Source organism: Staurois parvus, unplaced genomic scaffold (assembly GCF_062004578.1).
Source record: "Staurois parvus isolate SC_StPar_1 unplaced genomic scaffold, SC_StPar_1.0 ptg000163l, whole genome shotgun sequence".
Taxonomy (NCBI): Eukaryota; Metazoa; Chordata; class Amphibia; order Anura; family Ranidae; genus Staurois; species Staurois parvus.
The window spans coordinates 2800295-2826981 of record NW_028317959.1 but is presented as its reverse complement, the minus strand read 5'-3'; the positions used below and the strand labels follow the sequence as shown (position 1 = coordinate 2826981).

General features: G+C 40.7%; 1 protein-coding gene across 1 annotated transcript in view; it reads left to right on the top strand.

Annotated features, from left to right (window-relative positions):
- The window catches only part of BAX (BCL2 associated X, apoptosis regulator), a 77628-nt gene extending 51661 nt beyond the window's left edge, over window positions 1-25967 (top strand). Inside the window, exons 4-6 of the mRNA XM_089676068.1 lie at window positions 199-334; window positions 12364-12468; window positions 15606-25967. Coding sequence (XP_089532194.1) covers window positions 199-334; window positions 12364-12468; window positions 15606-15707 — 343 coding nt within the window. The 3' untranslated portion in view covers window positions 15708-25967. The remainder of the gene's footprint in view (window positions 1-198; window positions 335-12363; window positions 12469-15605) is intronic.
- The last annotated feature ends 720 nt before the right edge of the window (window positions 25968-26687 follow it).

Below are 26687 nucleotides of genomic sequence, written 5' to 3'. Positions count from 1 at the left end.
ACTCAGGTGTTCCAAAGGTTACATGGGGAAATATTTTTTGCAGGGAATACTACGATTGTCACCCCATACACCTAAAAAAAAATTACAGCTTTAAACTGAAATCTCAGGAAATTGTGTTCTTGTGTACCTTGGATGGATTTAATTCATTAATACTATCTGTATATCGTGTGTGTTTTTGTTTTTTTTTTTGTTTCACAGGATGATCGAGCAAGTGCAAAGCAACCCTCCCAAAGAGGTCTTCTTCCACGTGGCAACGGAAATGTTTGCTGACGGCAACTTTAACTGGGGTCGCGTTGTAGCTTTGTTTTATTTTGCCTGCAAGTTAGTACTGAAGGTGAGTGATAGTTGCTGTGCAGACATGGATTACATTTTTATTTATTATTTGGGCAAATTCAAATGAATTGTTTATTGCTAGCTTTCACTGACTGTAAATTAAACTTGTCATGATGGAAATATGGGTGTTGCTATTGCTAACTTGCTTGTCAATGTGTATAATGTCTACCTATCTATGGAATTACTGACCTAGAACAAGCGTGCATGTCCTGACTCCTGATGCTATTAGTTTGTCATGTTTTTTTTGTGTCTACCCCCTGTATTTGTCCTGGTAGCTGTTCTCGCTGAGAGTGTAAAAAAACCCCCACAAAGTCTTGGTTGTCACTAGAGCAGGAATACATAGGTGGCGGCACTAATTCTGGTGACCCTGTTGACAACCATGGATTTCCTCACTTTGGAGGGATTTCTTCTCACTTCCTGCTGTGGCTATTGGACAGAAAGTGAAGGAAAATCTTACCAATAAGACACAGATGTAAAAAAAACTGACAGGTTTATAAACCTCCCTTACTTTATTCAAAATGGGAATAAAGTTGCATTGTTCTATTTTGTCAGGTGTCCCTACCAAGTCCTGAAGGAAGGTGAAGGTGACAACCCTGGAAGTTGCACCTTTTAAGCTTTTTTTAGTTATTCAGTAGTCTTCCTCCAGCTCTCCTTCATAAAGCTTTTTAGGTGTGTGACGGAAGCGTAGGCAGGACAGAACACACAAAGAAGATGGTAAACACAAAGCTTTATTGAACTATGGAAGGCACTCAATCAGGGCAGGAAGGTAGCGTCCAGGTACCCAAAAAGGGGAAGAGAGGGGAGGAGCCCAAAATAATTGTAATCCGGCCCACGATAGGGCGCTTCGGCTAGCGATGGCCCAAGCAATCACTGAGGGGCAGTCCAGGTAGCTATAATCGAGGCACGCAATGGGGCAGTTCAGATAAGGGTAATCCGAGCGCACAATAAGGACAGTTCAGGCAAGGGTAATCTGGGCATACAATAGGGGCAGTCCAGGGCACTCCACAACATGTGGCTTCTAGGGACAATCACGGTAAGTGGCTTGCGGACACTCAGCAGCAGACAGCTTCTAGGGGCACTCACGGCAAGCTGCTTACAGACACTCAGCAGCAGGCGGCTTCTAGGGCCACTCACGGCAAGCGGCTTGCAGACACTCAGCAGCAGGCGGCTTCTAGAGACACTCACGGGACTCAGCGGGGCCCTGGCTGTGGGGTCTGACCTCAGCACAGCCCTCACACAGCTCTCTAGGGACAACAGCAGGCTTACGGGGACTCAGCGAGATCTTGGCTGTGGGGTCTGACCTCAGCACAGCCCTCACACAGCTCTCTAGGGACAACAGCAGGCTCACGGGGACTCAGCGGGGTCTTGGCTGTTGCGTCTGACCTCAGCACAGCCCTCTAGGGACAACAGCAGACTCACGGACAGTCCAGGCAGGGGTGATATGGGCACACACTAAGGCAGTCCGGGCAAGGGCAATAGGGCGCACAATAGGGACAGTTCCACACTCCACTGCATGCAGCTTGTAGGGGCACTCACGGCAGGTAGTTTCCGGGGCAACCAGCAGACAATGTGCAGGAACACTCGCGGTTTCAGGGACGGCAGCAGTCAGTAGACAGGGACCCTCACAGCGGTCAGCTTTCCAGGGACAGCAGCAAACAGGGACCCTCAGAGCAGTCAGCTTTCCAGGGACAGAAGAGGAGTGGCAGAAGAGGAGCAGGCACTCCGTGACCAGGTGTTTTTCATAGGTTTCTGAATGCATTGCAGACATATTGCGGAACATTTTAAAAAACAATGCAGATATTTAACAGACTAGAACATGTCAAACCTATTTCATTTTTCACACTATAATCCACAACAGCTGCATAAATGTCTCAGTTGTGCCACCAAGACAACATCCACTTTTTGCTTCAGAAAAAGTAAATAATGGAAAAACATACATTATTTTCCCAAATAATCTTTCAGTACAGTGTATGAGCTTTTGGAACCTCCAACAGGAGAAGGAAACGCGTCACCAAATACAATTTAAAAATGAAGTCCTTCTGCCTCACTAGTCGGTTTTTGTGATTCCTCCTGCCAGAGGAATCTGGGTGAGGGAGGTCTCTGTTTCTCTATTGTTTTCTTCCACCCACAGCTTTACCTGCCTGGCTTCCCTGGGAGCAGCTGATGGGGTTCTCTGTTAGACTGCCCTCCAGGAGCCCTTCTCAGTACTGGAAAGAGATGGATTGGTTCCCTTTCTCAGCTGGATTTATCTAGTAGTTCCAGCAAAAGGAGTTTTCCTCTACTTTTAGGGGAGATGATGATTTTTTGTATGAGTATAACTGCTAATTCCCGGCAGGAGGGAATGCAATAGATTAAATCTTCAGGGGTTAAATGTCTCTGGAAGATGTGGATGTCCTTTTAAGGCCTGTTAATAGGCACTTAGTGCTCAAGGGGAAGTGTCTGTGCTTTTCATACTAGCATATACAGTTGCAAGAAAAAGTATGTGAACCCCTTGGGATTATGTGGGGTTTTTCATGAATTGGGCATAAAATGTGCTCTGAACGTCATCTAAGTCACAACAATAGAAGAACATAGTCTGCTGAACATAATACTACACAAACATTAGATGTTGCCATGGTTTAATTGCACATAACATGTAAACATTCACAGTGCAGGGAGGAAAAAGTATGTGAACCTTTGGACTTAATAACTGGTTGACCCTCCTTTGGCAGCAATAACCTCAACCAAACGTTTCCTGTAGTTGCAGATCAGACCTGCACAACGATCTGGAGTAATTTTGAACCACTCCTCTTCACAAAACTGTTTCAGTGTAGCAATATTCTTGGGATGTCTGGTGTGAATCGCTCTCTTAAGGTCATGCCACAGCATTTCAATCGGGTTGAGGTCAGGACTCTGACTGGGCCACTCCAGAAGGCGTATTCTGTCCTGTTGCAGCCATTGTTTCGTTGAATTACTTGTATGCTTTGGGTCATTGTCCTGTTGCATCACCCATCCTCTGCGGAGCTTCAGTTGGCGGACAGATGGTCGTACGTTTTCCTGCAAAATGTCTTGATAAACTCTGGAATTCATTTTCCCATCAATGACAACAATCCGTCCAGGCCCTGAGGCAGCAAAGCAGCCCCAAACCATGATGCTCCCTCCGCCATGTTTCACAGTGGGGATGAGGTTTTGATGTTGGTGTGCTGTGCCTTTTTTTCTCCACACATAGTGTTATGTGTTCTTCCCAAACAACTCAATCTTGGTTTCATCTGTTCACAGTATATTTTGCCAGTAGTGCTGTGGAACATCCAGGTGCTCTTTTGCAAACTTCAAACGTGCTGCAATCTTCTTTTTGGACAGCAATGGCTTCCTCCGTGGTGTCCTCCCATGTACTCCATTCTTGTTTAATGTTTTCCTTATTGTAGATGTGTCAACAAAAATGTTAGCATGTGCCAGAGATTTCTGTAGGTCTTTAGCTGACACTCTGGGATTCTTCTTTACCTCATGCAGCATTCTGCGCTGTGCTCTTGCAGTCATTTTTACAGGACGACCACACCTAGGGAGAGTAGCAACAGTGCTAAACTTTCTCCATTTGTAGACAGTCTGTCTTACCGTGGACACATGAACATCAAGGCTTTTGGAGGTACTTTTGTAACCCTTTCCAGCTTCATGCAAGTCAACAATTCTTGATCGTAGGTCTTCTGAGAGCTCTTTGCTGTGAGGCATGGTTCACGTCAGACAGTGCTTCTTGAAACCAATAAACCCAAAACAGGTGTGTGTTTTTTAAGGACAGGACAGCTGTCAGCAACACATCCAATATCATCACACAGATTGGAGTCAAGGTTAGCTCACTCCTGGCTCCAATTAGCTCTGGGAGAAGTCATTAAGCTACGGCCTCACATACTTTTTCCTCCCTGCACTGTGAATGTTTACATGTTATGTGCAATTAAACCATGTCAACATCTAATGTTTGTGTAGTATTATGTTCAGCAGATTGTGTTCTTCTATTGTTGTGACTTATATGACGTTCAGAGCACATTTTATGCCCAATTCATGCAGAACTCCACATAATCCCAAGGGGTTCACATACTTTTTCTTGCAACTGTATTAGAGTTTAAAGACGAAGTCGGGGATAGGCAAAAAAAATCACCCATTAATACACCACCCTACACAAAACACTAAGCAGTTAATACATTTGTGAAATTCCTTACCATTGAAGACAAAAGTCTAATTTTAATTTTCAGGAAGTCATCCGTGTAAATAAAAAATAACAGCATCGGCTATGCCAAGGAGGAAGTGTAACAGCAGGGATTACATCCTATCTTCTCCTCTCAGGAAACTACACTTCCCATCAGCCTTTGGGAATTGTATTACATGTGGGCCCACTTCAACAGAAAACACACCCACACATTCCACAGCTGACACTGGTATCCTTACATGTGATCACTCACCTTCCAGTCACAACAGAATAGGAACTTAATTCCCTGACATTCTGTTTTTAATCCCAGAATAAATATGGCCACATGCCCAGAATTACATTGTTTGTTTATCCGCTGTTGTCTGCTTAAATTTAAATATTAGAATTCTTCTTCCAGTTTTGTAACAGCTGCCGCTGCTGCTTGTATCCTTCCATGTAATGACATCCTCTTCCATGTAATGACATCCTCGGCCAGAACAGCAACAAAGCACTGGGACACAAGGCTCCATTCACGCTAGGGCGTGTCAAATCAAGGGCGGAATTGGCACAATTCTGCCTGCGATTTGAATACATGCTTCAAAAATGTGAAAATGAACAATTGTGTGTTCAGGTGCCATTCATGTCAGTGGCCCTCGAAAACACGGCATTTTTGCCGCGATCGCGGCATGGGTTTCCGTTCGACAAACACATTTTGCCGAGATTTTACCTGCAATTTTGCTGCATTTTCACTCATGATTTCATAATGATTTTGTGGCGATTTTACCCGGAATTGTACTGTGATTTTACCACAATTTGAAAACACGGGATCATGTGTTTAGGTGCCATTTATTTCTGAAATGGCATTTTTTTTACGTACGAGAAATGCATTTTTTGGAGCTTTTATTCGGAATTTTGCTGCATTTTTACTGATTTTTGCCATGATTTTACCTGGAGTTTTGCCACGATGTTACCAGTGATTTTGCCATTATTTTTTACCTGGAATTTTGCCATGTTTTTGCCGCAGTTTTACCATGTTTAGGGTTGGTTTTCCATACGACATGTGACTCAAAGAACGCAGCACATGTGTGTATTGCATTTTCAATGCATTTCAGGCCTGGTTCATACCAATGCATTTTGCGTTGTCCATTTTGCAGTGCATTTTGCGTTTATTGCATGCACATTTTTGATGCGTTTTATTATGCTTTTTGCGTTATTGCATTTTTTTTGCCAATGTGTTGGGCAGATTAAATATGCAAAGTGCATTAAAAATGTAACATGCAAAACGCATTAAAGCCAAAAACGCACCGCAAAATGGACAAAACACAAACTGCATTTGTCTTCGTGGTTTTCTGAACCAGGCCTGAAATTATTATTATACAGTATTTATAAAGCGCCAATAGTTCACTCAGCACTGTACATTGCAAAGGGGGACAGAACATGTGACAGTACAATAACAATACAATGCAAAACATGAGGGGATTGAGGGCCCTGCTCTTTCGAGCTTACAATCTAGGAGGGAGGGGAAAATGCATTGAAAACGCCTAAAAAATGCATCAAAAACACGTGTTATGTTTTTGATATGTTTTGTATTTTTAATCTGCCCATTAACAAGCTGGCAAAGACATTCAAAAAATGCAAAATGTATGAAAAACGTGCATGCAACAATGCAAAACGCATGGCAAAATGGACAAAACACAAACTGCATTGGTGTGAAGCAGGCCTGAAATGCATTGAAAACACAGCAAAACCACACATGCTGTGGTTTTGATGCAGTTTTTGCATCACATGATCCTTGAAAAACGCACCATAAACATAGTAAAAGCGTGACGAAAATCGCAGGTAAAATTGCAGCAAAATTCCACGTAAAATCACTGCAAAATTGTGGGCAACATCAGAGGTAAAAATGCTGCAAAATTGCAGGTCAAATCACGGGTATAAGTGCAGAAAAATTGTGGGTAAAATTGTGGCAAAATCTGGTAAAAACATAGCAAAATTGCAGGTAACGTCTTAGCAAAAATCCCGGGTAAAATTGCAGGTGAAACCGTTTTCTCAGTGGCCATTATCGCACCTTTTTTCCTATCGGCAAAATGGCGATAAGACTATTTTCGGATGCTGATATATGGGTGCATCCCTAGTATGTATAGTATATACACTGTTAATAGTGGAGGAGGTGCAGAGACTCTTAGCTGAAGCAATGGGAGGCGGGAGAGATCCAGAGTGTCTAGATCTGTCATATTTAGAACATTTAGCTTGGGTGGGAGGAACAGAGCAGGAGTCTGACTCCACCCACTACAGTGAGCAGGGAGGAATACATCACAGCTTCCTGTAGAAAGAACTACGGGGGGGATGTGCCAAGACCAGTGGCTGGATGATTAGGAGGAATAGCAGCCACCGGTCTTACCATCAGGAAACCACAGAGGGTTAACGGTTTTATTTGAAAATCAGCAGCTTATTTCAGAGCAACTATTGAGTGAACCAGAAGATGGAGGACATGTTCAGTGAAGGTAAGAGATCAGCAGCAAGGACATGGAAAAAAAGTTTTTGCCCAGAGTTCTGCTTTAAGACCTCTTTCACACCGGTGCGCTTTTGCCTCACTAAAATGTCCTTTTCCAGTGTGACAAACATGACAAACTATTGCTCTTGAAATCCTATGTTCACATCACTGCGCTGCGAGGGAGCTGCATTTTGAAAAGTCCTGCATGCTGCATCTTTGGCGCAGCTTTTTAGAAGCACGCCAAACATGCATGTTTTCATTATAAGTCAGTAGGAACAAATCAGAAGCACACCTGTCATGTGGGATAGGTCTATAGCCTTAGCACAGGTTTTATGTTGTACTTCGCATCTAGAGCTTGAATTGTAGTAACCATTTTGTGAGGTGTTTTTGCATGTGTGGTTGCATTATGTCTGCATGGGACTCCAAATCCTGGTAGACACGGCCCAGCGGGCTGAATGAAAAAAGCAACTTAGAGATTGCTGTTCTAACTATCTCTAAGTGATGTTAGTGCAGTACATTATCTGACTTATTGTGTTGTGACATGGTGACCCCCCCCCCCCCTCGCCAGAACACCGTAATCAGCGCTCGCAGACATTGGCTGTGAGCACTGAGCGGATACTGGTTTTCCAGCATGTCCCTTCAACAAAAGCCAGTGCTTAGACTGGTTTCTGTTCGGAAAGACAGTTGTACACACAGTCCAAATATCAGCTGCTTCAGCAGGAATCGTGTAAAGTAGGACTGTGTGTACATAGCTTTATAGTTAGGCTCTTGCCAGAAACGTAGGTTGTTTTGGATCCAAGTTTTATTATGTATCCCGCTGCTGTATATCACCTCAGTTTACTGTGAGCTGTAACCTCTAGGGGAACTCCAAAAGTTGGATGTTTTGCTGTGTTATATGTTAAAGCTTAGGTGTCTGTTGGGTGATTCATATAAATCGCGGGCAGAATCGTGGCGATTTCCCCCCACAATTTGCAACACCTTAGTGTTAATGGAGCGTAATATGTTTTACAAGTGTTTTATATATGCTTTTCATATGAGCTCTGGTGGTCTCTATTTTGTACCACAGTGTATAGCTCTTGATATTGTGATGGGGAGTAAAATTTACAATAATAATGTATTATATTTAATTTGAAGGAGTTGGCACTGGACATTTTCTTTCAAATTATGTGTGACATCTGACAACCTACTAAGTGTAGATAAGAATAAAAATCTTTTGCAGACCTTTCTTGAGTGCTTTTATTTTATGTAGGGTGTTGTTTTATCCCCACCATAGCTAAACCTAGTCAGTCTATGCATGCTCTGTTGTGGCTGGTCTTTCAGCTTGCACTCAAGTCTTCATATACAGTTTTCTTTAGTTATGTGCTGTTTTTGCATTGTGCATACAGTGAGCGCAAATATCTGAACTAAATAGATGAATCGGTACAATTCTTCAGTTACCCTGTTACATTGGCCACATAGGCTTCAAGGGCATTCATAAGTCCTTAGTTGACCAGGGCCTCACTAGGATTTGGTTCCTTTATAACTGATATTGATTTTTTTTTTTTTTTTTAAATCAGCCCTGTGCAATTTTTGAGCTCTTATCTTCTTACATTGCTTAGACTTTTCCCTGCAGTTAGGTCTCTGTTGCTGTTGAGAATGTAATATTATAGGGCCCACCATATCTGTGATCTTCATGGCCAGCCCTGTGGGAGGAGAGGGCTTTTTTTATTCTCCATCCCTAGTCTGGTAAATCCTCTCATATGCAGTCCTGGAAGACAATTTGGGAAAACTAGAGTTCTATTTAAGGTAACTTTATTTCCATGAGTGTTCCAGGACAGCAGGATTCCTGCTCTCGTGTTTGTTTTTTTTCCTGTTTGTAGGTTTTGTTCAGGTTTCATCCTTCGGTTCTTGTATAAAACTGACCGGTTCAGAAAGAGGACTTCTTTTTAACGTGTATTTGGTGATGCGTTTCCTGTTCCAGTTGGAGAAGGTACCTATATCCCATGCTGTCCTGGTAGACTCATGGAAATAGTTACTGGCAAATCTAACTCCAAATGAACTTTAAAGTGTTACTAAACCCAGAACCCTGCATTCCCTATATATGGTCTCCCACAGTACACAGAACACGGAAATGCAATTACCTCCCTCCTAGATTGTAAGCTTGAAAGAGCAGGGCCCCTGAATCCCTCGTGTTCTGTTTTGTTACTGTATTGTCTCATGTTCTGTCCCCCACTATGATGTACAGTGCTGAGCAAACCTTTAATCGCTATATAAATACTGTATAACAATAATAATATTAGTAAATATAATATGCTATATACCTTTTCTCATCAGCAGTTAGAGCAGTCTTCTGACTTCTATCATTGTACAGCAAGACACCTGTTTAAACTTGTAGGAGGCGTTTTCATTCTCCCGATTGTCCTGTGAGCCTGCAGGACTGTCTGGACAGTGGTGAATGTCCCTGTGCTTATCATATACACTCTCCCAAGAAGAAAAAAACTCTCGCTATACACACACCAAACTGAGCATGTGCAGCCTCCCCCCAAGGCTCTGTTCTATCAATAGATGGATTGGGGACAGTAGAAGAAGGGGAGGGTCAGAAAAGACAGGATCAAACAGCCTTTTTACACAATGCAGAGGATTAACCCCTTAGGGTCCCACAGTGAGTATAACAAGCATGCTATACTGCATATACAGACTAATTTTACGGTTGTGGGTTTAGTAACACTAAAGGAGTTGCAGTACAAAGCTTTGAGCATCCTGTGTGTATATATGTTGAGCTTGTCTAATCTTGGATGGACCTCCAGCAGATTGACAGCCTCAGCTCTGTTCTTGTGAGCTGTGTAGGGGTGTGTGTCTCCTCCAGTCAGCTCTCAGACTTGCCTCACTGAGCTCCAGCCCCCCTCCCCTTTTTTTCCCTGAACTCTCAGAAAAGCTCATAAATTCAGCACTTTGAATGGATGTAGAGAAGAGAAGACTGGCAATAGACAGGTACAACTTATGTAAGAGGATTTGTTTCATCTCCGTGTATCACCTTAGGGCAGTCAGCTCACTGTGTATAAGTAAGGGTTATATAACCACTTCAAAGCAAATCTGTCAGACATTTTTTGAATTCTTTATTTGTAATTCTAACATGTTAGTCACTTCACTGGGTATATGTACGATTTTATAACCACTTTCATTTGACTTTTGCTCCTACCCTATTTGTTGGTGTAAGTGACAGGTGCTTTGCAATTAGTTGGGCTAATTTTATAGGACAGAGAACAATGTATAAAAAGGCATTAACCAATGGTATATGTAAACCCAATCACATAAAGTGGAACTAAACTCTGCAAAGGCTAACTTCCCCAGTAATGGTCAGATATCCGCAAGGTCCCTCATTGGCACAGGGATCCTTCTCCCCAGCCTATTCTGGGGACTGGTCTTCCGTTTTGATTGACTAGTGCGAGATGATGACTCGTGTGCATGTGCAGGAGTTCAGTCATCCTGGCACACAAGCACCGTTCTACAGAATGTACAGCAGGCAAGTTTATTTTATTTCAGTAGAGACATTGCCATGGTGCTGCACGTCAGCTATGATTTCAGCATATTGATAGCTTTACTTTCAGCCAGGGTGGATTTGATTTAAATCAAACTGATTTAAATCACGATTTAAATCACTAGTCAGCAAGGCTTGATTTAAATCATAGTTTTCTACATAGACTAATTCTTGCTGGTATAACTTTAATATGCAAGTAGAAGATTTTTAGAATAACAACTTTTCATATTAGTTTTTTTATCCTCAGTTTAATAGGTTAATCATTCATATTTGGACAACTTTTCTGTTGTACTTAGGAAGGAGAAAAATAATCATTACCTTAATAACAATTTAAATAGATTTATTCAACTGAAACAATAACATTCCAGCATATGTGATTTGCTTAAACAAACATCCATGTTTGTTAACTAATTTGGCTAAACAAAATATATATATTTTAAGAAACGTAGACTGTCAGCCCCTTCCTCCTCACACTTAGTTTCACTTTCTTCTTGTGCAGATCTATTCCACTCCAAACAATCAGAAAAATATTGTTTCTATTGTATTCACTGAACTTCTTGAAACTTAGCACTGAAGGGGTTGATTCTGTATTCATAGGTTTGTAGAAGTTAGGATTAAGGTCTTTGTCTTAACTCTGTTCATGTTATAACATTTTTGCTGTGAAGAAGAGGCATGTGATCTCCGCTGAGTCAAATTCAGTTTTGATAACTGCAAAGTAAACCAAACATCTGTGATAATATCTTGTAGGCAGAGAAACTGCCCAATAATCTTACAAAAACCTCTGGAAGAGCATGACATTGTGAATGGATTCATGGAATTTATTTACCAAAAAAAATTAAACATATACAGCTTTATTCTACATAATTAAAAAACTAATCTTTATTTCATGATGGAATAACCTTTGGATGGGAATATATTTTCCTCAAAAAGCATTTTATTCAAAAAAATCAGATTTTTAAATAAAAATCCGATTTCTTTTATTTTTTTAAAAAAATCATTGATTTTTATCCACCCCGCTTTCAGCCTATTGATAGCTGTTGAGAGCTAGCAACTGTAACAGTTGTTATTCAAAGCCTGCCTAACTAACGTATTTGGGAAATGGTTAAAGTGAAATTCCAGGCCTCCCGGTTTCTATTGTTGGCGCTCCCTCCTCTTCCCTGCAGCCACTGCTGGGTGACACGGGAGCCAGATCACGGGACTGAACAAGATCAGCCTGAAAATAGGTAAGCATATACATTTTTCTTACACAGGTTAGTCAGCATAAGTGTTAGTAGGGGTATGACCTGGAACTGCACAGTGGGTTTAGTTGCACTTTAAATTTGGGTAGCTTCCTGTAACCTAATTTCTTTACAGTGTCAGTTTGCCAAACCGTTGGAAAGTATGGATTATTCTACTTATAAATAACTCACTGGTCTATAATCAGTGAACACGACAACCTGTTCCAGTCTCCAGATACAAATATTCCTCATTGTGTCTCACCCTTTTGCACAGCATAGAGCCGAGTCTGGCATGTTAGAGATACCTCTACCCTTACTAGAATGGTCATAGGTCTCTGCAAATGTCACAAAGCAGTGAGTGTGCTTGGAGATAAATCTGAGAACTAATTTTAAGGCTTGGCTATCATATTGAAACTTGTAAGACAAATTATGTGCAGCTCATATTTGAACAGTAAGGAGGGAAAGACTGGAAACTAAACCCAGCTTGGTAGTGATTGATGGCGACTGCTAAACCTCAGAATCATCATTTATGGGGCATCCTCCTCAAAAGTTTCGCTTTCATTTCAACCCTGTGTTCTTGTGTTTTTTGTTTTTTTTAACTGACTTTTTAATTTATTTTTTAACCTTCGTTTATTATCTTCTTCAGGCTTTGTGTACTCATGTGCCACAGACCATCCGTACAATCATTGATTGGACCATGGACTACCTCAGGGACTATGTTGTCCAGTGGATTCGTGATCAAGGAGGCTGGGTGAGTTACTTTTCATTTGCAGAGACTTGGTCAAATATGTTGCAGTTGTTCAAGAAGACATTGAAACCTGTAAATAATATAAAGAATTCTGGTCAGCAGTAAGAACCATTCACACTCTGCTGGGAATCTGTGTCAAAGGGGTTTGTTAGAATATAACGACCGGCTTTAGGTTGGCAAAAAAAATTATAATTGTGGGTGCCACCACCTCCTTAGCATCTAGAGGGATCTAACAGGGAGGAATACTTAATGTCACTTGCAAGGTACACTATTCCTTGTAGTGGGGCTGCCTCTGCACTGTAAGGGTCAAGTGCTCGATTAGGCCCAGGCAATGGGAAATGCAGGTTTACCTATCCAGTGTACGCTCCCCCGGCGATGGCAGTGAACTGTTCCTCAGCCTGCTCATGTCCAGCTATTACTTGATGTTATGAACGTCCAACCACTGAAGTAAATAAGTGATAAAGGCTGCGGGGACCCATCATGCGTCGTGGAGGTTCGAGTAAGTAAAACTGTGTTACTCGGTCACCTAGATGTAAATTACAATTTAGAATGGTTGTAAACCTCAGACATGAGACAAATCACATCTTTCTATACTGTGTACTCGTCTCTGTCAAAAGCTGACTTTTTTTTTCCTCTCTGCTACCTCACATTCTGTTATCTGTATGAATAGCTTCTGACAGCTTTTCCGAGGTGGTGGGCTAGGAGAGCTCCAGCACACAGCCTGTGATTGACAGCCTTAGCTGTGCTCATTTTTTTTGTACTGTGAGGAGGAGGCTCTCCAATCAGGGCTCAGAGATCTTCTCCCTGAGCTGTGCAGTTTGTGAATTCAGATCCATGCGCCCTGCTTTCTGCTGGTGAGAGATGCTGACCTATTCTGAGTAAACTCTGTGTGTTGTAGAAGGCTGTATAGGAGAGATGCAACAGATATACAGGTACAACTTATGTAGCAGGATTTGTTTCACCTGAGCCTATCAACTTCACTGGGTATAGATAAGGGTTTTTAACCACTTTAACCATTGAAGTGCAGGGGCAGCCTCATTGCAAGGGAGGATTTTACTTTCTCCAGAGTTCAGCATTTAAGGCTGCTTTCACACTGATCTGTTTTTCTTTCACTTTTGCGTTAAAAAAAGTGGAAGAAAAACATGTGACCATGTATTCCTATAGAACTCTTCACACTGATCCGTTGCGGGTCAGGTGCACTTTTTCAAAGTCCTGCGTGCTGAATTTTTTGTGCGGTTAAAAAATGCACAAAAACGTACCTCATTGAAATCAATGGAAAATGCGGCACAAATGCACATGCGTTCTGTTTTTGGTGCAATTTTTGAATCGCATATCATGTTAAAAATGCAAATACCCTTTTGCCGCAGATCAGTGTGAAAGTAGCCTTATGGTCCTTTAACAAGCTTCAGTACGTTATAAGTATATTTATTTTGGGCAAGACAATGCAACACAGTGTTTAAACATGCATTACTGCAGTGCATGTTAACACACTGTATATGTGTGCTGTTATTTTCTGGAGAAGTAAGTCACATGACTGGGCTCCTGGCTTTTTTCTTTTTTTTTTTTTGTTTACACTTCCATTCATTTATACTGCACTTCGCTGGCTTAGGCCTTATTACCAATGGTATTTAGTGCCAGCAAATGCAAGAATCCAGTGAATGCCTGCAGCTGGCTTTACAGGTGGATGCAGCCTGTACCATGTGTGATTTACATCCGGATGTCTGGGACCTCTATCAGCCTGCCATTGCTTTCTGCAGGCTGAGCAGTTGCAACTATCTGCGTTCAGATCTGAATCCAGCAACAGGAGTCCTCTGGATACTTGCCACACTTGGCACTAAAATACTGTATGAATGAGACCTTAGAGTCCCGCATGGTGGAGCACTGAGCACAGTAGCCCTTAGATTAGGCCCAGAGCACAGTTGCACATTTTCACAGTTGCTATAGAAAATACTCTCCCTTGAAATCCCTTTAGAAGAGCTAGAGTATGCAGTGGGGTAAGAGGATGTCTTGGTATCTCTAAAGAGTGAAGTGAACTGAAATGTTGTGGAACTGTATTATCTTTTATCTTTATAGCATCCCCATGTTTTTGGCTGAGTGTAGAAAGTTGAATTTCAGCCCCTGTGGAGAAGAGTAGGATAAAGTTGGATTCACCAAAGGTATCAAATGGCCACTTTTCTGTGAAGTCGAAGGAAGAGTTGCCTTCGCTATACTCACGGAGACCCACAATCCTAACATTGTTGAGGCCTTGCCTATTATTCTAAGTCCTTCACTCTGTAGTCATTACTGTTCAGTTTAGTCTTGGCTATATCTAGGCATTGTTTAAGTGACATTACATCATCTTCAACAGATCTAGGTCTGCCCTCCTAGGCTGCAGTATATTTTCTGACTTTCTGGAGATCATGTCTCAGGAAGAACACCTTCTCCTTAATCCCCTTCAACTGATCAGGTTGGCAGGACAGAGAGAATTTGCAGAAATTTATTGTGGAGAACTTCTCTTTTAAGTGGGTGCTCAGTCTTCCTCCTAAGTATGAGTATGCAAGGACTCCGCATCTCTGCTATCAGCTTCTGTGTTGCCATGCAGTCTAGCCCCTCATTAAGTCATTCAGTTGCCTGAGCAGAGTTTGCCACGGGCAAGGTCTCTAATTGTGGTGGGGCAGATGGTGGCTGCCTGGGGGCATCTTTGCGGATCTTTTTGTACTATTGAGTTGCATGTTTGGCCTAATCCTCCCTATTCTGTCTGGTCATGGTTATCAGCCCTTCAATTTGTTATAAGAGATGGTATCAGGACATGGAAAACACTGCTGCCATAGTGAGACTGAAAACTACCCTGCCACCTGTGAATGAGTTTTTGTTAAAGCCCCACTCCAGGCAAAAAAAAATAAATGTTCTCTTGTGGTCTGACTTTGCCCACACTGCACGGTTAACAGCTCATTTTTATTCGGTGAAGAGGATTAAGAAGATAATTTACTTACTCCTCTGATCCTCCCAGCATAAGACCAGTCCCTGCAGCTACAGCCCCAACCGGAGTTGGGCTTTTACAGGTTGCAAGGGCACAAACACATAGGGTGTTGTTTATTGTTTTGCAATGTGTTGTTAGAAAAGTCATTATGTTAATCTCAATTTTTTTTTTTTTTTGGCAGGAGGGACTTCTGTCTTACTTTGGCACACCAACTTGGCAAACTATCGGAGTGTTCTTAGCCGGCGTGCTTACTGCCACGGTAGCCATCTGGAGATACTCTTAAGACTTCCATTTGCAGTTATGAGCACAGCTTTCTGAAGCTGTTCCTTCTTTTGGAAGCACATCTGTATTCTGATTTACTCCAGCACTGACATCAAAGCAACAGAACAAGTGCTTCCACAGGGAATCTCATCATCACCTCAGCGTTACATGGCTAACCTTTTTGGCCAGTCTGTCTTTGGGGATCACTTGTTTTATTTTTCTTAACTTAACTTTTTTTTTATTATAAGTCGTGCCTTTTTAATATATACATTAAGATGGTTTTTAAGAGGCTTTTTTGATTTAATACTTGAATAAGTACCCTTTTGATTTTTTATTTTTCTTTTGTCCTTACATTTTTTTTTTTTAATGAACTATCAGAGTCAAGCAATAGATACTCCATCATGCATATGGCTCTTGTGGATGAGTATTTTTTTTTCTTGAGTGAAATATGTCAGCATTGCTGAGTTTGCACCTAGGGAGAGAAAAGTTCCGTTATTTAAAGGGAAAAATGATTACAGATTCTACTATATAAAAGCAGCATGTAAGATGGGGATGTTTATCTGCTGTTGAAGTCCTTGAAAGTAGCCTTTACCTTTTTCTACTGCTGAGTTTGAAAACTCAATGGTAGCTGATTCTTTTAACCGAAACATGACATGCTGCTTTAAAAAGAATGCTGTCACCACCAAATGTGAACCTGGCCAGCATGTATAAAATCTTTTATAGTGGTTTTTTAAAAGAAAAAAATGTTGTTATGCATGTATGTATTAGAAGCAGTGTATCTTTTTTTCTTGGAACACAATGGTTACTATAAAAATTAAATACTGATATCTGCTGACCCTAAAAATGTATAGCCAAAATCCAGCCAGTTCATGTTGGTCACATCTCTGCCTTTTCACCCTTTGTTTTTCCCTAGTAGTTAATTGATGATTTCAGATTGTTTAATTATGTTGTTCTTTAATTTCACCTTGAATGTCAAGGGTCAGAGATTTGCAAATTGACATTTGTTACTTTACCAATTGCCTGATCCTCTCACACTGTCTCCCCACCTAAGTGTACATTCTCCATACTTGATTGTTGGAAGACAGTGAGACCGTGTATGAGGCCACTTGACTGGCAGATTTAAGTTGACCTCTGACAACCAAGCTGAAGCAGTAGGCTTGATTGAAGTAAAGTCAGTTCTCTTCGAGTGGAGCAGAGCTTGATTCACCTTAAGGGATTCAATTCCACACAATAATTGTAAAAGTTGCACTTTACAGCATGTTTCTAAATAATACACCTTTAATAAAATGTATTTCAAGGATGAGTGCACTGCAAGTGTAGGTATTCCTGTTATTTTATTACTAGTATATACTTGCCTAAACTGGGTAGGCCACACTGCAAAGGTGGATGGAGCCCTGAAGGACCATTGTACTATCATTTAAATAGTTTGAAATGTTTAGTAACTAATTTGTTATATTGCAACTTTAAGGGCCTTTCACACAGGCAGACTTCGCCAAGCGGATCCGCCTTATCAGCAGGGGATCTGTTCACCGATCTCCGCTGAGCAGGCAGATGACAGGTTGGTGTCTGCTCCGCTTGTGCAGAGCGGACACGGGCACAGCCCAGCCCGCTGTTCTCTATGGGGCAGTCAGATGTAAACCGCCTGTCTGTTTACATCCTACTGTCATCAAATCTGATCCATCAGACCGATAGGGAACAGGTCCCCATCTATCTTCTTTTATCGGATTGGATGCAGGTCAGTGTAAACGGATGCAGGTCTGTGTAAAACGGACGGACACATGTCTGATTACATCCTCCTTCCCAGTGAGAACAATCCGGACAGGCGGACCCGATCTGTCCACCCATGTGAAAGGGCCCTTAAACAATTTCATTCTTGATATAGATGCAGACAAAATCTGCCTGAACTCAATTGCATGATTAGGAAAAATGTGTAGCAATTATTACCAATAAAACAGTCTAGGTTTAAATTTATTATAATTCTCAAATTGGCTCAGGGCTACAAAGATGATAAAAATGTTGTGTGCTGCCTAATGAGGCATCAGTTTGACAAGCCTGCCTCTGTTGTAATCACTGTTTTTTTTTTTTTACTGTATTTTATTCGTGCAGAGAGGATTAACTTTGATGTAGGTCTATGTTGTGCATTCATAGAGATACCCAGTGAGATTATAATAGAAAACGTTGATCATTCTCAGAAAACAATGTTTGTAGAAATCTCTACCCATAACTGCCCAAGAATGATGTTCATTTGAACTTATATGGAAGTGATGCAGAATTTTATCTTTACATGAAATACTGCGCCTAATCTGTTAAACACCCATATTTAGTAAAAAGGGCTGATTCTTAAAGTGTAAGTTCACCTTTAGCAACATTTTACATAGATGCTATTCCAGATCTCTGAATACCAGCACTCCTCATCTTCAAAAACCACTTCAGCTTTCCATTTCAAATGTACCTCTGGGGAGCCTCTCTGTAGAATCTGCTGGCCCCTCGATCCTCCTTCACCCAGGACTGGCTGGCTGCTGCAAGTGTGGGCATGTCTGCATGTAATCACACAAGGAACATTTACCAGAGGCACAGATTAACGGCCTTGGATGCAGACAGCCTGTGCTCCCTGATCGATTTACATGTGAGCAGCCACAGTAAGTGTCAGCATATATAGCTGCCATAAACGTCTGCTACATTCCACCAAGTATTTTCCTCTTCAGCCTGGTTGTCCAGTTTACAGTCCCTGTAATTCTCAGCAGTACAGAGATAACATTGTCATGTCAGGGCCATTTTCCAATGAGTGAAGCAAATTGTTGAGCTGTGGTTCTTTCATGCCCTTTTTTGTTTACATTCAAGTGTATCCTAGGCAGAATGCAGCCTGGAGAGGAAACGTTTAGGTCAATGCTTGTGTGGCTTCCCCAGCATATGCCCCTTAGAATATCACAGGTTTGTTAGGAATGAGGAATGCAAGGAAATGCAGTCTAAGCAGAGAAAAGCACATTGCAGAGTGCTGTCAAACAGTATGATGGCCACTTCTTCAGGCCCAATCCTGTGCATAGTGAAAGAAGCCTATAGAGATCATCATTAGGTATGTAGATGAAAAAAGAACTTTATAAGTTACAATGGGGGATGTCTTTGCTATATAAACCGATAATTTAAATGCTGACCTTTTGTAAGTAATTTGTTCTCTCAATTCTGTATAACATAACTTTTTGCTGGATAGCTTTGCTTGTTGCAGGAAAGAGAAAAAGAACAGATCTATTCCCAGGATCAACAGATATATTACAGGGTGATTTATTTATGCACTTTTTTATTTTGCCCATAGTTTTGCTTTAACTGCACCTAATCAAAATTCAGTCTGATTATGACAATACACCAGTACATGATTCATTTTGATTAGCTTATGTTTGGGTTAGTACAGTTAAAATGTAACTAAAGGCAGAAATACTTACCCCTGGTCCAATGCCCATGAGGTCTCTCACTAGTACCATGGCTTCTTCCAGTGGCTGGCCTTTGGCTGTCTTGATTAGCCAAGGTGTGATGATGTCACTTCTGCGCATGCACAAACATCATTCATCCCAGCACATTGGCATCATGGTGGAAATAGAATAACATTCTACAAAAGACTGTGCACAGGCAGGTAAATCATTTTATTGCAGAAGGGACATTGCGTGTCTCTACTGCAATAAAGAGCTCGCCTGTTAATAATTTTTCTTTTTCTTTTTACTCTTGTTCCACTTTAGGAATCAAAAGCTCTTCTTACTGAATGTTTTAATAGATTCAACAAAATGTTGACATTGTGCCTCTTAAATTACTTTTTTTTTTTTTAATCCTATTGCTACACTTTCACATTTGGTACAGTTTCTAAATAAGGCTTTAAATGTCATCAGGAAGAACATTTATTTTCTCCCTTTTGCCAATCTGATTTAAGCCTGCCCTGTAAAACCGTTGGACTGCAAATTTTTCAGTCTTATTGGAGGCTGCAAAGAAGTAAAGATGATCATGCCGCTTCCACTTTAGTGCACAAAACAAACTGCAGTTTTAGTTTAAAAAAAAAAAAAAAAACTAAGTCTTAAAAAACTATCAATCTAAAAATCTTCAGTTTAGCTTGAAAAGAACCCATCACAACTGGACTTATGCAAGAATTGTGACCGTTTCATAGAAATTTACTTTGCATGCGACAAATTCATTAGGTTCTTATTTCCAGCACCTTAGCATTTTGGTGCTATGTGTGTGACAAATTAAACAATACTTTAATATCGTAAACAGGAAAGATGGCACAAAGCAAGACCAATTCCATTTTGTTACACAGTGTAAAAAGGCAATTATTGTGACAATCCTATCAAATTAGTGACAAATTCATGTACACGTTTATGATGTGTACAATAATTTGTGCGCTGGAATTCTTAAATGTCTGAGGCACTCTTTATTTATTCCACTAATTGTCTTTATTAGGGCTCGTTCACGCTTGGCTGTTTTACCAACGCTTGCCAAACGCCCCTATAGCGTTTGGCAAGCGTTGGTTCGGCGTTTGCAGAGCGTTTCTTTAACGCTCGGCAAACACTCCGCAAACGGCGCATGCGCAGTTTAGCGGTGGTTGCTAGGCGTTTGCCGAGCGTTAATAACTCCCCACAAACACCTATAATGCAGTTTGAGTGGTGTTACCGCTCCGCGAACGCCCCGAAAACGCACCGCAAACGGCCGGCGTTTGCGGAGCTGTACCATAGACTAGAATAGGAGGCTTCAAAGCCTCCTGACTCGACCAGAGGCGTCCATTTTACCGCGACGCGACACAAACGCTCCCGTTAGAACAGCACCATGTGCTGTAATGTGCAGAATTGGCAGAGGCGTTTGGGAAGCGGTAAAAACGCTTCCCAAGCGCCTCTCTGCTGCCTGCACACAACGGTAGTGTGAACATAGCCTTACTATAAATGTGAAGGTAACTTATAAATTATATTCGTGCCCCTACTTAATTAAATATGGTGTGACTGATTCTTAAACTTGAGTCAGGGGTGGTAGCTCATTCTGTCAAATTATTCAAATTTTTGCATAAGGCTAGTTACTGGTTCTCGTTAAAGAAATCTATTCGGTATAAATATTGTGAGCTGTTATTGTTTTTGAAGGTGAAAGCTCCAGCGCAGTCGTTCTCATTTTTCCTTCACTTCTTTGTGATTTACTATTCGAGATAAGCAAACTGCTACAGAATTGTCAGGGAACCTACCTTAAAGTGATATTAAAGTTCCGTTTTTTTGTTTTTTTTTAAAAAAATAACAAATGTTATTTTTTTACCTGCTCTGTGCAATGGTTTTGCGCAGAGCAGCCTCAATGCTCTGGGCTCTTCCCCCTTGTTGACTGTCCCCAGAGCAAGCCACGTGCTTTCTCCTGATTCCCGTTCTGTATGTCCATAAGACACACAGAATGGGGCTCTGCCCCACCCCTGCTCCCTCTTCACTGGCTGTGATTGATGGCTGCCACTGACGTCTGGGATTAGGTTCGGGTAAGTATTGGGGGGGCTGTGGGGTGAGCTGCATAGTGAAGGTTTTTTACCTTCGTGCATAGAATGCACGAAGGTAAAAAAAAAAGGCCTTCAGGCTTTACAACCACTTTAAGTATATCTAAACCCCAATAATTAATTTTTATAATTTTTTCTCTTTTGGTCTGTTAATTATACCTTTAGAAGTGTGTTTATATGTTTTTCTGAATGCATATGAACTATTATTCCTACCAGAAATCCATCGCTGTCCTGTGCACTCTATACCTTTCTCCCAACTGTGTTATCAGCCCTGCCTAATGCTCATCTGTGAACTACAGATAACCTCTTCCCTATGTTACTCAGATGATTGGGGCGGGTGTTCAGTAGCGTTAGCACACTTTCTGATTTTGGGTGACGTGGCTGCTCTTCCAAAGCAGTTGGTCAGATAAGTTATTGATGGTTCACTAAATATTTGTTTGGTGTACAGAACACAGAATTATGGAATGTATCAAATGATTGTCAAGTTGAAGGGTTTTCAAATGTTGAAATATTCCAAAGTGCAACATGCTGAACTGCACCAAATGGTTTATAAAATAGTTTGTCAATACTTTGCGCAATGAAGGTTTGCAGTATTACGCCAGAAAGATGATAGTACAAGATGGTCAATATCATGATTTCTGTGCTTAATTATATCCACTGCAAAATTCTTGTTTATGTGAAATGCAATGCGCCACTTTCAGATTCCTCTACAACCAGCAGGCGAAAATAATCACATACTTTTAAAGAGGGAAGGTTGGAAACACAAGCCATTTGGTGAGTATAAAGGCTGTGCTATTTCAGGGACTTGCCCTCTGACATGGGTGCTGTAAGGGACTGTAACACATACCCATTGTCTCCCCCACCCCTCCTTTGAGAACATTCTACTGTAGCACGTTGCAATACATAATACACATTAAAGCTGGACACCAACCTCCTGACACCAGTGCCATCATAATTCCTTGAAAACTACAAGCTATCTGCTGCAGTGGCAGACGGTAGTTGTAGTTCATTCATTCACAGATCCCTGTGAATGAATGATGTGGCGTGTGGGTAGAGTCCCCACACAGCCGCGTACTTTTTAAATTCTGACAGTAGGTGTGGGGGGATGATGCCTTGCCTGCTGTCACAGTGGGGGATTGGAGGGGTTGCAGGCATTTGCTCTTGGGTGACATGTTACACTGTAAATACATGTGTAATATATTACCAAAGGTGAACTTATCCTTTAACTTGTATCTAAATGCTCTAAAGAGCACATTAACTACATTGCAGCTTAATAGTCTTTGGGTGTGTTTCATTTATTAGTGTTGACATCCCCTTTACAAAAGATGTACTACTGGTCACAGAGTTTTCTAGACCAATATGATTTTAGGCCCTAAATGTTTTTTTTCCCTTTTACAATGTCCCCATACAGTAAAACCTAGCATTTCATTGCTAGGCCAATAACCATGGTAAACCATAAACATTTCCTAGCACACAATAGGACATGGTTTTCCAAAGAAAGCAAACTTGGTCACTACCTTAACCAGTAACGTTATCATAAGCATCTCTGTAAATCTCATGTCTGCCAGAAGAAGTAATAATCCACACGTGGATTACTTACAGGATTTCTAAACTGAAAACCAAAACCATGAGCTACCATGTAGTGGGGCAGGTTGTTCAGAGCTAGCTTCCATTTTAGGCTGGAGGAGGTTGCAGAGTGACACCAGCATTTGCGGTCAGGTTTATGAACAGGAAGACAGCTGTGAATGTTGTAAAATGCCAAAATAAATTCTCTTATTAAATATATTCAACTATGGTTTCCTAAATGCCTGTCAAAAAGAATCTGTGAATGTTAATCCTTTTTATAGAAACCATTACCTAATATAGTTAGTGACCCTTTATTGATAACCCTGAAGACTCTTCTGTTTGCACATATTTACAGAATTGTTTTGCCAATTATGTCTTTTGAACAGCAAACAAAGGGAAACCAACGCTGTTCAAAGTGCTTTCAACAAAATGCTTGCCAATTTGTCGTTAAAGACAGATGAAATTATAGTGTAGACACTTCCACATACATGTCAGTACAAACCGTTCAATGCCACTTAAATGGCGTTCTCAACTTAAGATAGAAAGGGAACCCCCCTGCAGACTCCTGTGCAGCAGTACAGACAGATCTATGGTAATTCCACCAAATGCTGGCTTTCAGCACAGATGTTGAGTCTACTTATAGCGCAGCAGACAGTAGAAACAATTGTACAAGAGCAGCATGCACATACTACTAAGGCCCTCTGCAACATCTTCCTTACCATATAGAAGCCAAGCATTTAGACCTAATTGTGTGCCCCAAATAAGCATTCCCTGTAGATTATCTGCACTAGTACGGGCTCCTTTATTTTTAGCCTATACATTTCCAATGTTCTTTCAAGGTAGAAGATTCAGACAAATGGTGCAAGCAATTGTAACTATTTAGCAGGCCTTTAAGATGCTCTTCATTATGATACTGTCATTAATTAGGGAGCAGTGCTTTCCCCCAGCTCATATACACCTAGTTATTGCATTCTACACTCAAACATTTGCCATCTTAGAGATGAACTAAATATAAGCCCAAGTTAGACATTCAGGGAGATTAATTCTGAAAGAGAACCACTTCAAGCTGTGATGGTGGGCTTTACCTGTACTGCCTCTGCAGTTAAATTGGAGAATAGTGGTCTCAGAAAATAGAATGGTAAGGTCAGAACTGCCTGTTCTGCTACACATATATAGGGCTGAATCAAGGTTTTGTTCCTGATCTAAAGTAGGAACCCCCTAAAAATGTCAAATAACAATTTGAGCTTGTGCTTGAGTGTGCATATTTCTCTATTCCTTGGCTATTGTTCAGGTTTATGAATGTTTTACATCTTAGCCCCCCCCCCTTTTTTTTTTCTTTATAAGCTGTAATTGTTTTTGAGGGTGACTTTAGAGCTGAGAAGCCCCATGTGATCTGCTCTCTTTCACTGCCTTTCAGCTCCTGACTGTGCATTAAAGCAGTTAACAGAGCCCCATAGATAAGACTTTGGGGGAAATGTTTACTGCAAAATCATACAAATTTGAATATTTAAATTCTTTCATGGCAAAAGTCATGATTGGACATGATTCCAACTGGTTTTAGATTTTCTTATGGGTTGAAAATATCTATGCCTGGCTACTTTTATTAAAGGTTCAATACCACATGTGAATTTTTTCATCTTTTTGAATAGTAAAGTAATGTAAATTTTTATTTATTGCTTTTTGTAAGACACGATGTAGATGGATATTTCTGTGCAATGATGTGCTTTTACTGGAGAGATACTTGACACAAACAATACCTCAGCCACATGCTGTGCCACTGTTTTGAATAGTTAGTGGTTTGGATTTTTAACATTCGTACATATTATCCAGCTTTAGAAGGACTGAAAGCATAATTAATAGGAATTCTGTAAATGTAATCTGAATTAAAAAAATAGACAATCCTTTGTTTTTCAGTTGCCCTGTTTTTTGGTGCATATAATATGATTGATTATATCATTTGATTAACCTTCTGAGCAATTTATAGAAATATTTTTTTTCTATTCAAGCCTAGTTGAACTCTGAGTTTTACTGTAATGCAGCCAGGCTGCATATACAGTAATATACAGCATATATATATATTATTTTTTGTTCTGTGCAAGGGTTAGAATACCCTGTGCTGGCAGCATCTTGGAAAGTTGGACCACTGTTCTTACCCACAAGCAGGGGCTGTATATTCTGTGGTCTGACATACCCGACTTCTCCAATCAATGGTGCTGCTCAGAGAACTAGAGCACTGGTGATTGGAGGAGGGAGAGGCTGGAGACCTGAGCTGTTACTCATGTGTTAGAGCAGTGGTCCGACTGTCGAAGGTGCTGCAGCAACCCTTGCTGCAGCACTTATGCCTAGTACACACGTGAAAATCAGACCAAAAAACTATCGGAACAATCATCTGATAATCTCACGACAGTCCATGGGGAAAATACCTGAAGGGACAAGTGCAAAACATTTTCTCGTAGGATAACAGAATGATTCATTTTTGTGTAATTAATATAGTATTTTACGAAAACAATCGAGTGACCAAGAGCGCGCAGACTCGGAAACATACAATACATTACATCACTTCCAAAGCTGTATTCTGTCTAACGAGAATTTTCAGAACTTTAGTAACCTGTCCGTTGTTGATATGAGCGTACGGCGTAAAAAAACCCAAACGATTGTTCATCAGATGTTCTCATAGTGTGTACGAGGCCTGAGGCTGTTCAATGGTTTAGCTCCTATAAAGCATACATTTTACCCACAGATGCTGAAGGCAGCCATTTTGTTTATAATTGTGAAGCTTATTGATTAGAAGGATTAGTGTCTTCGTTGAAATATGAGGCACTTTGGCCATGAATTCAAGATCAGCTCCTTTATCTGGCTCTTTATGAATTGACAGAGTAGTCACAAAATGGCTATCACAATTGTGATAACAGGTACCCTTTAACGTCACCATACTTAAAGCATATTAATCTATATGTTCTAGTGGCCACAGTGAAAACCCATTTGAGATTTCCTTTCATTTCTATCTCACTATCACAGGAAGAATTTTGTACAGTTGGTGCTTCCCTTGCACAATCAGTGTATTCACTTCTGAAGGGGAGGGGTCTATGCAAAACTTAACATTTGTACTGAATTGTACTTCAAGAATTATATGAAAGGAAGTTGCTAACATTTTGTATTGCCTTGATTTGATGTATTTCTGTCCTAATGAAATAAAATTGTGAATATTGTATTAAATAAGTCTTTGAAAGTTTTAATTTCTCCAAGTCATGCTACTTTTTTTTTTTATTCTCTTTTATTAAATTTTATTACAATACATAAATCAATCATATATCATTTATCACAACATCTACAATCCCAAAAAAACAATTTTAAGCCAATTCCCACCCCCCTGATCCCTCCCCTCCCAATACATTTACCCCTGTCTAAGTAATTCTTACCATCTCTTTTCTTCCCAGTTTACCAAGCTATGTCTACAACCCTATTTTCTATTATCTAGTTAACCAGTTTGATTCTCCAACTCTGCTACCGGGGCACCCCTCATTTTAAGGTATTTATCAGATGTTTTAAATTCATGCCACCTACTCCATTCTTTTCAAAATTTTTCCATTTTGTCTTCCTCCATATGGCGTAACTCCTCCATCCTATTAATATATTTGATTCTATCTATCAAGTCCCTCATTGTTGGAACGTCCTGAACCTGCCAAAATTTGGGGATTAAAATTGTTGGTGCACTAATCAGATGGTATAATATACTATTCTTATATTGTTTCACTGACTTGTCTGATTTATAAAAAAACAAACAAACCCACCTTCTCAATAGATGTCCCCAAAATCTCCTGTATATCTTAAACACCTGTATTTTTGGACAATCCCACCAAATGTAAGCCATTGCCCCACATCCCCTCCAACACAATGTTGATTTTTCTCCTCGTTTATGTGCCACACTCAGTGTACAAT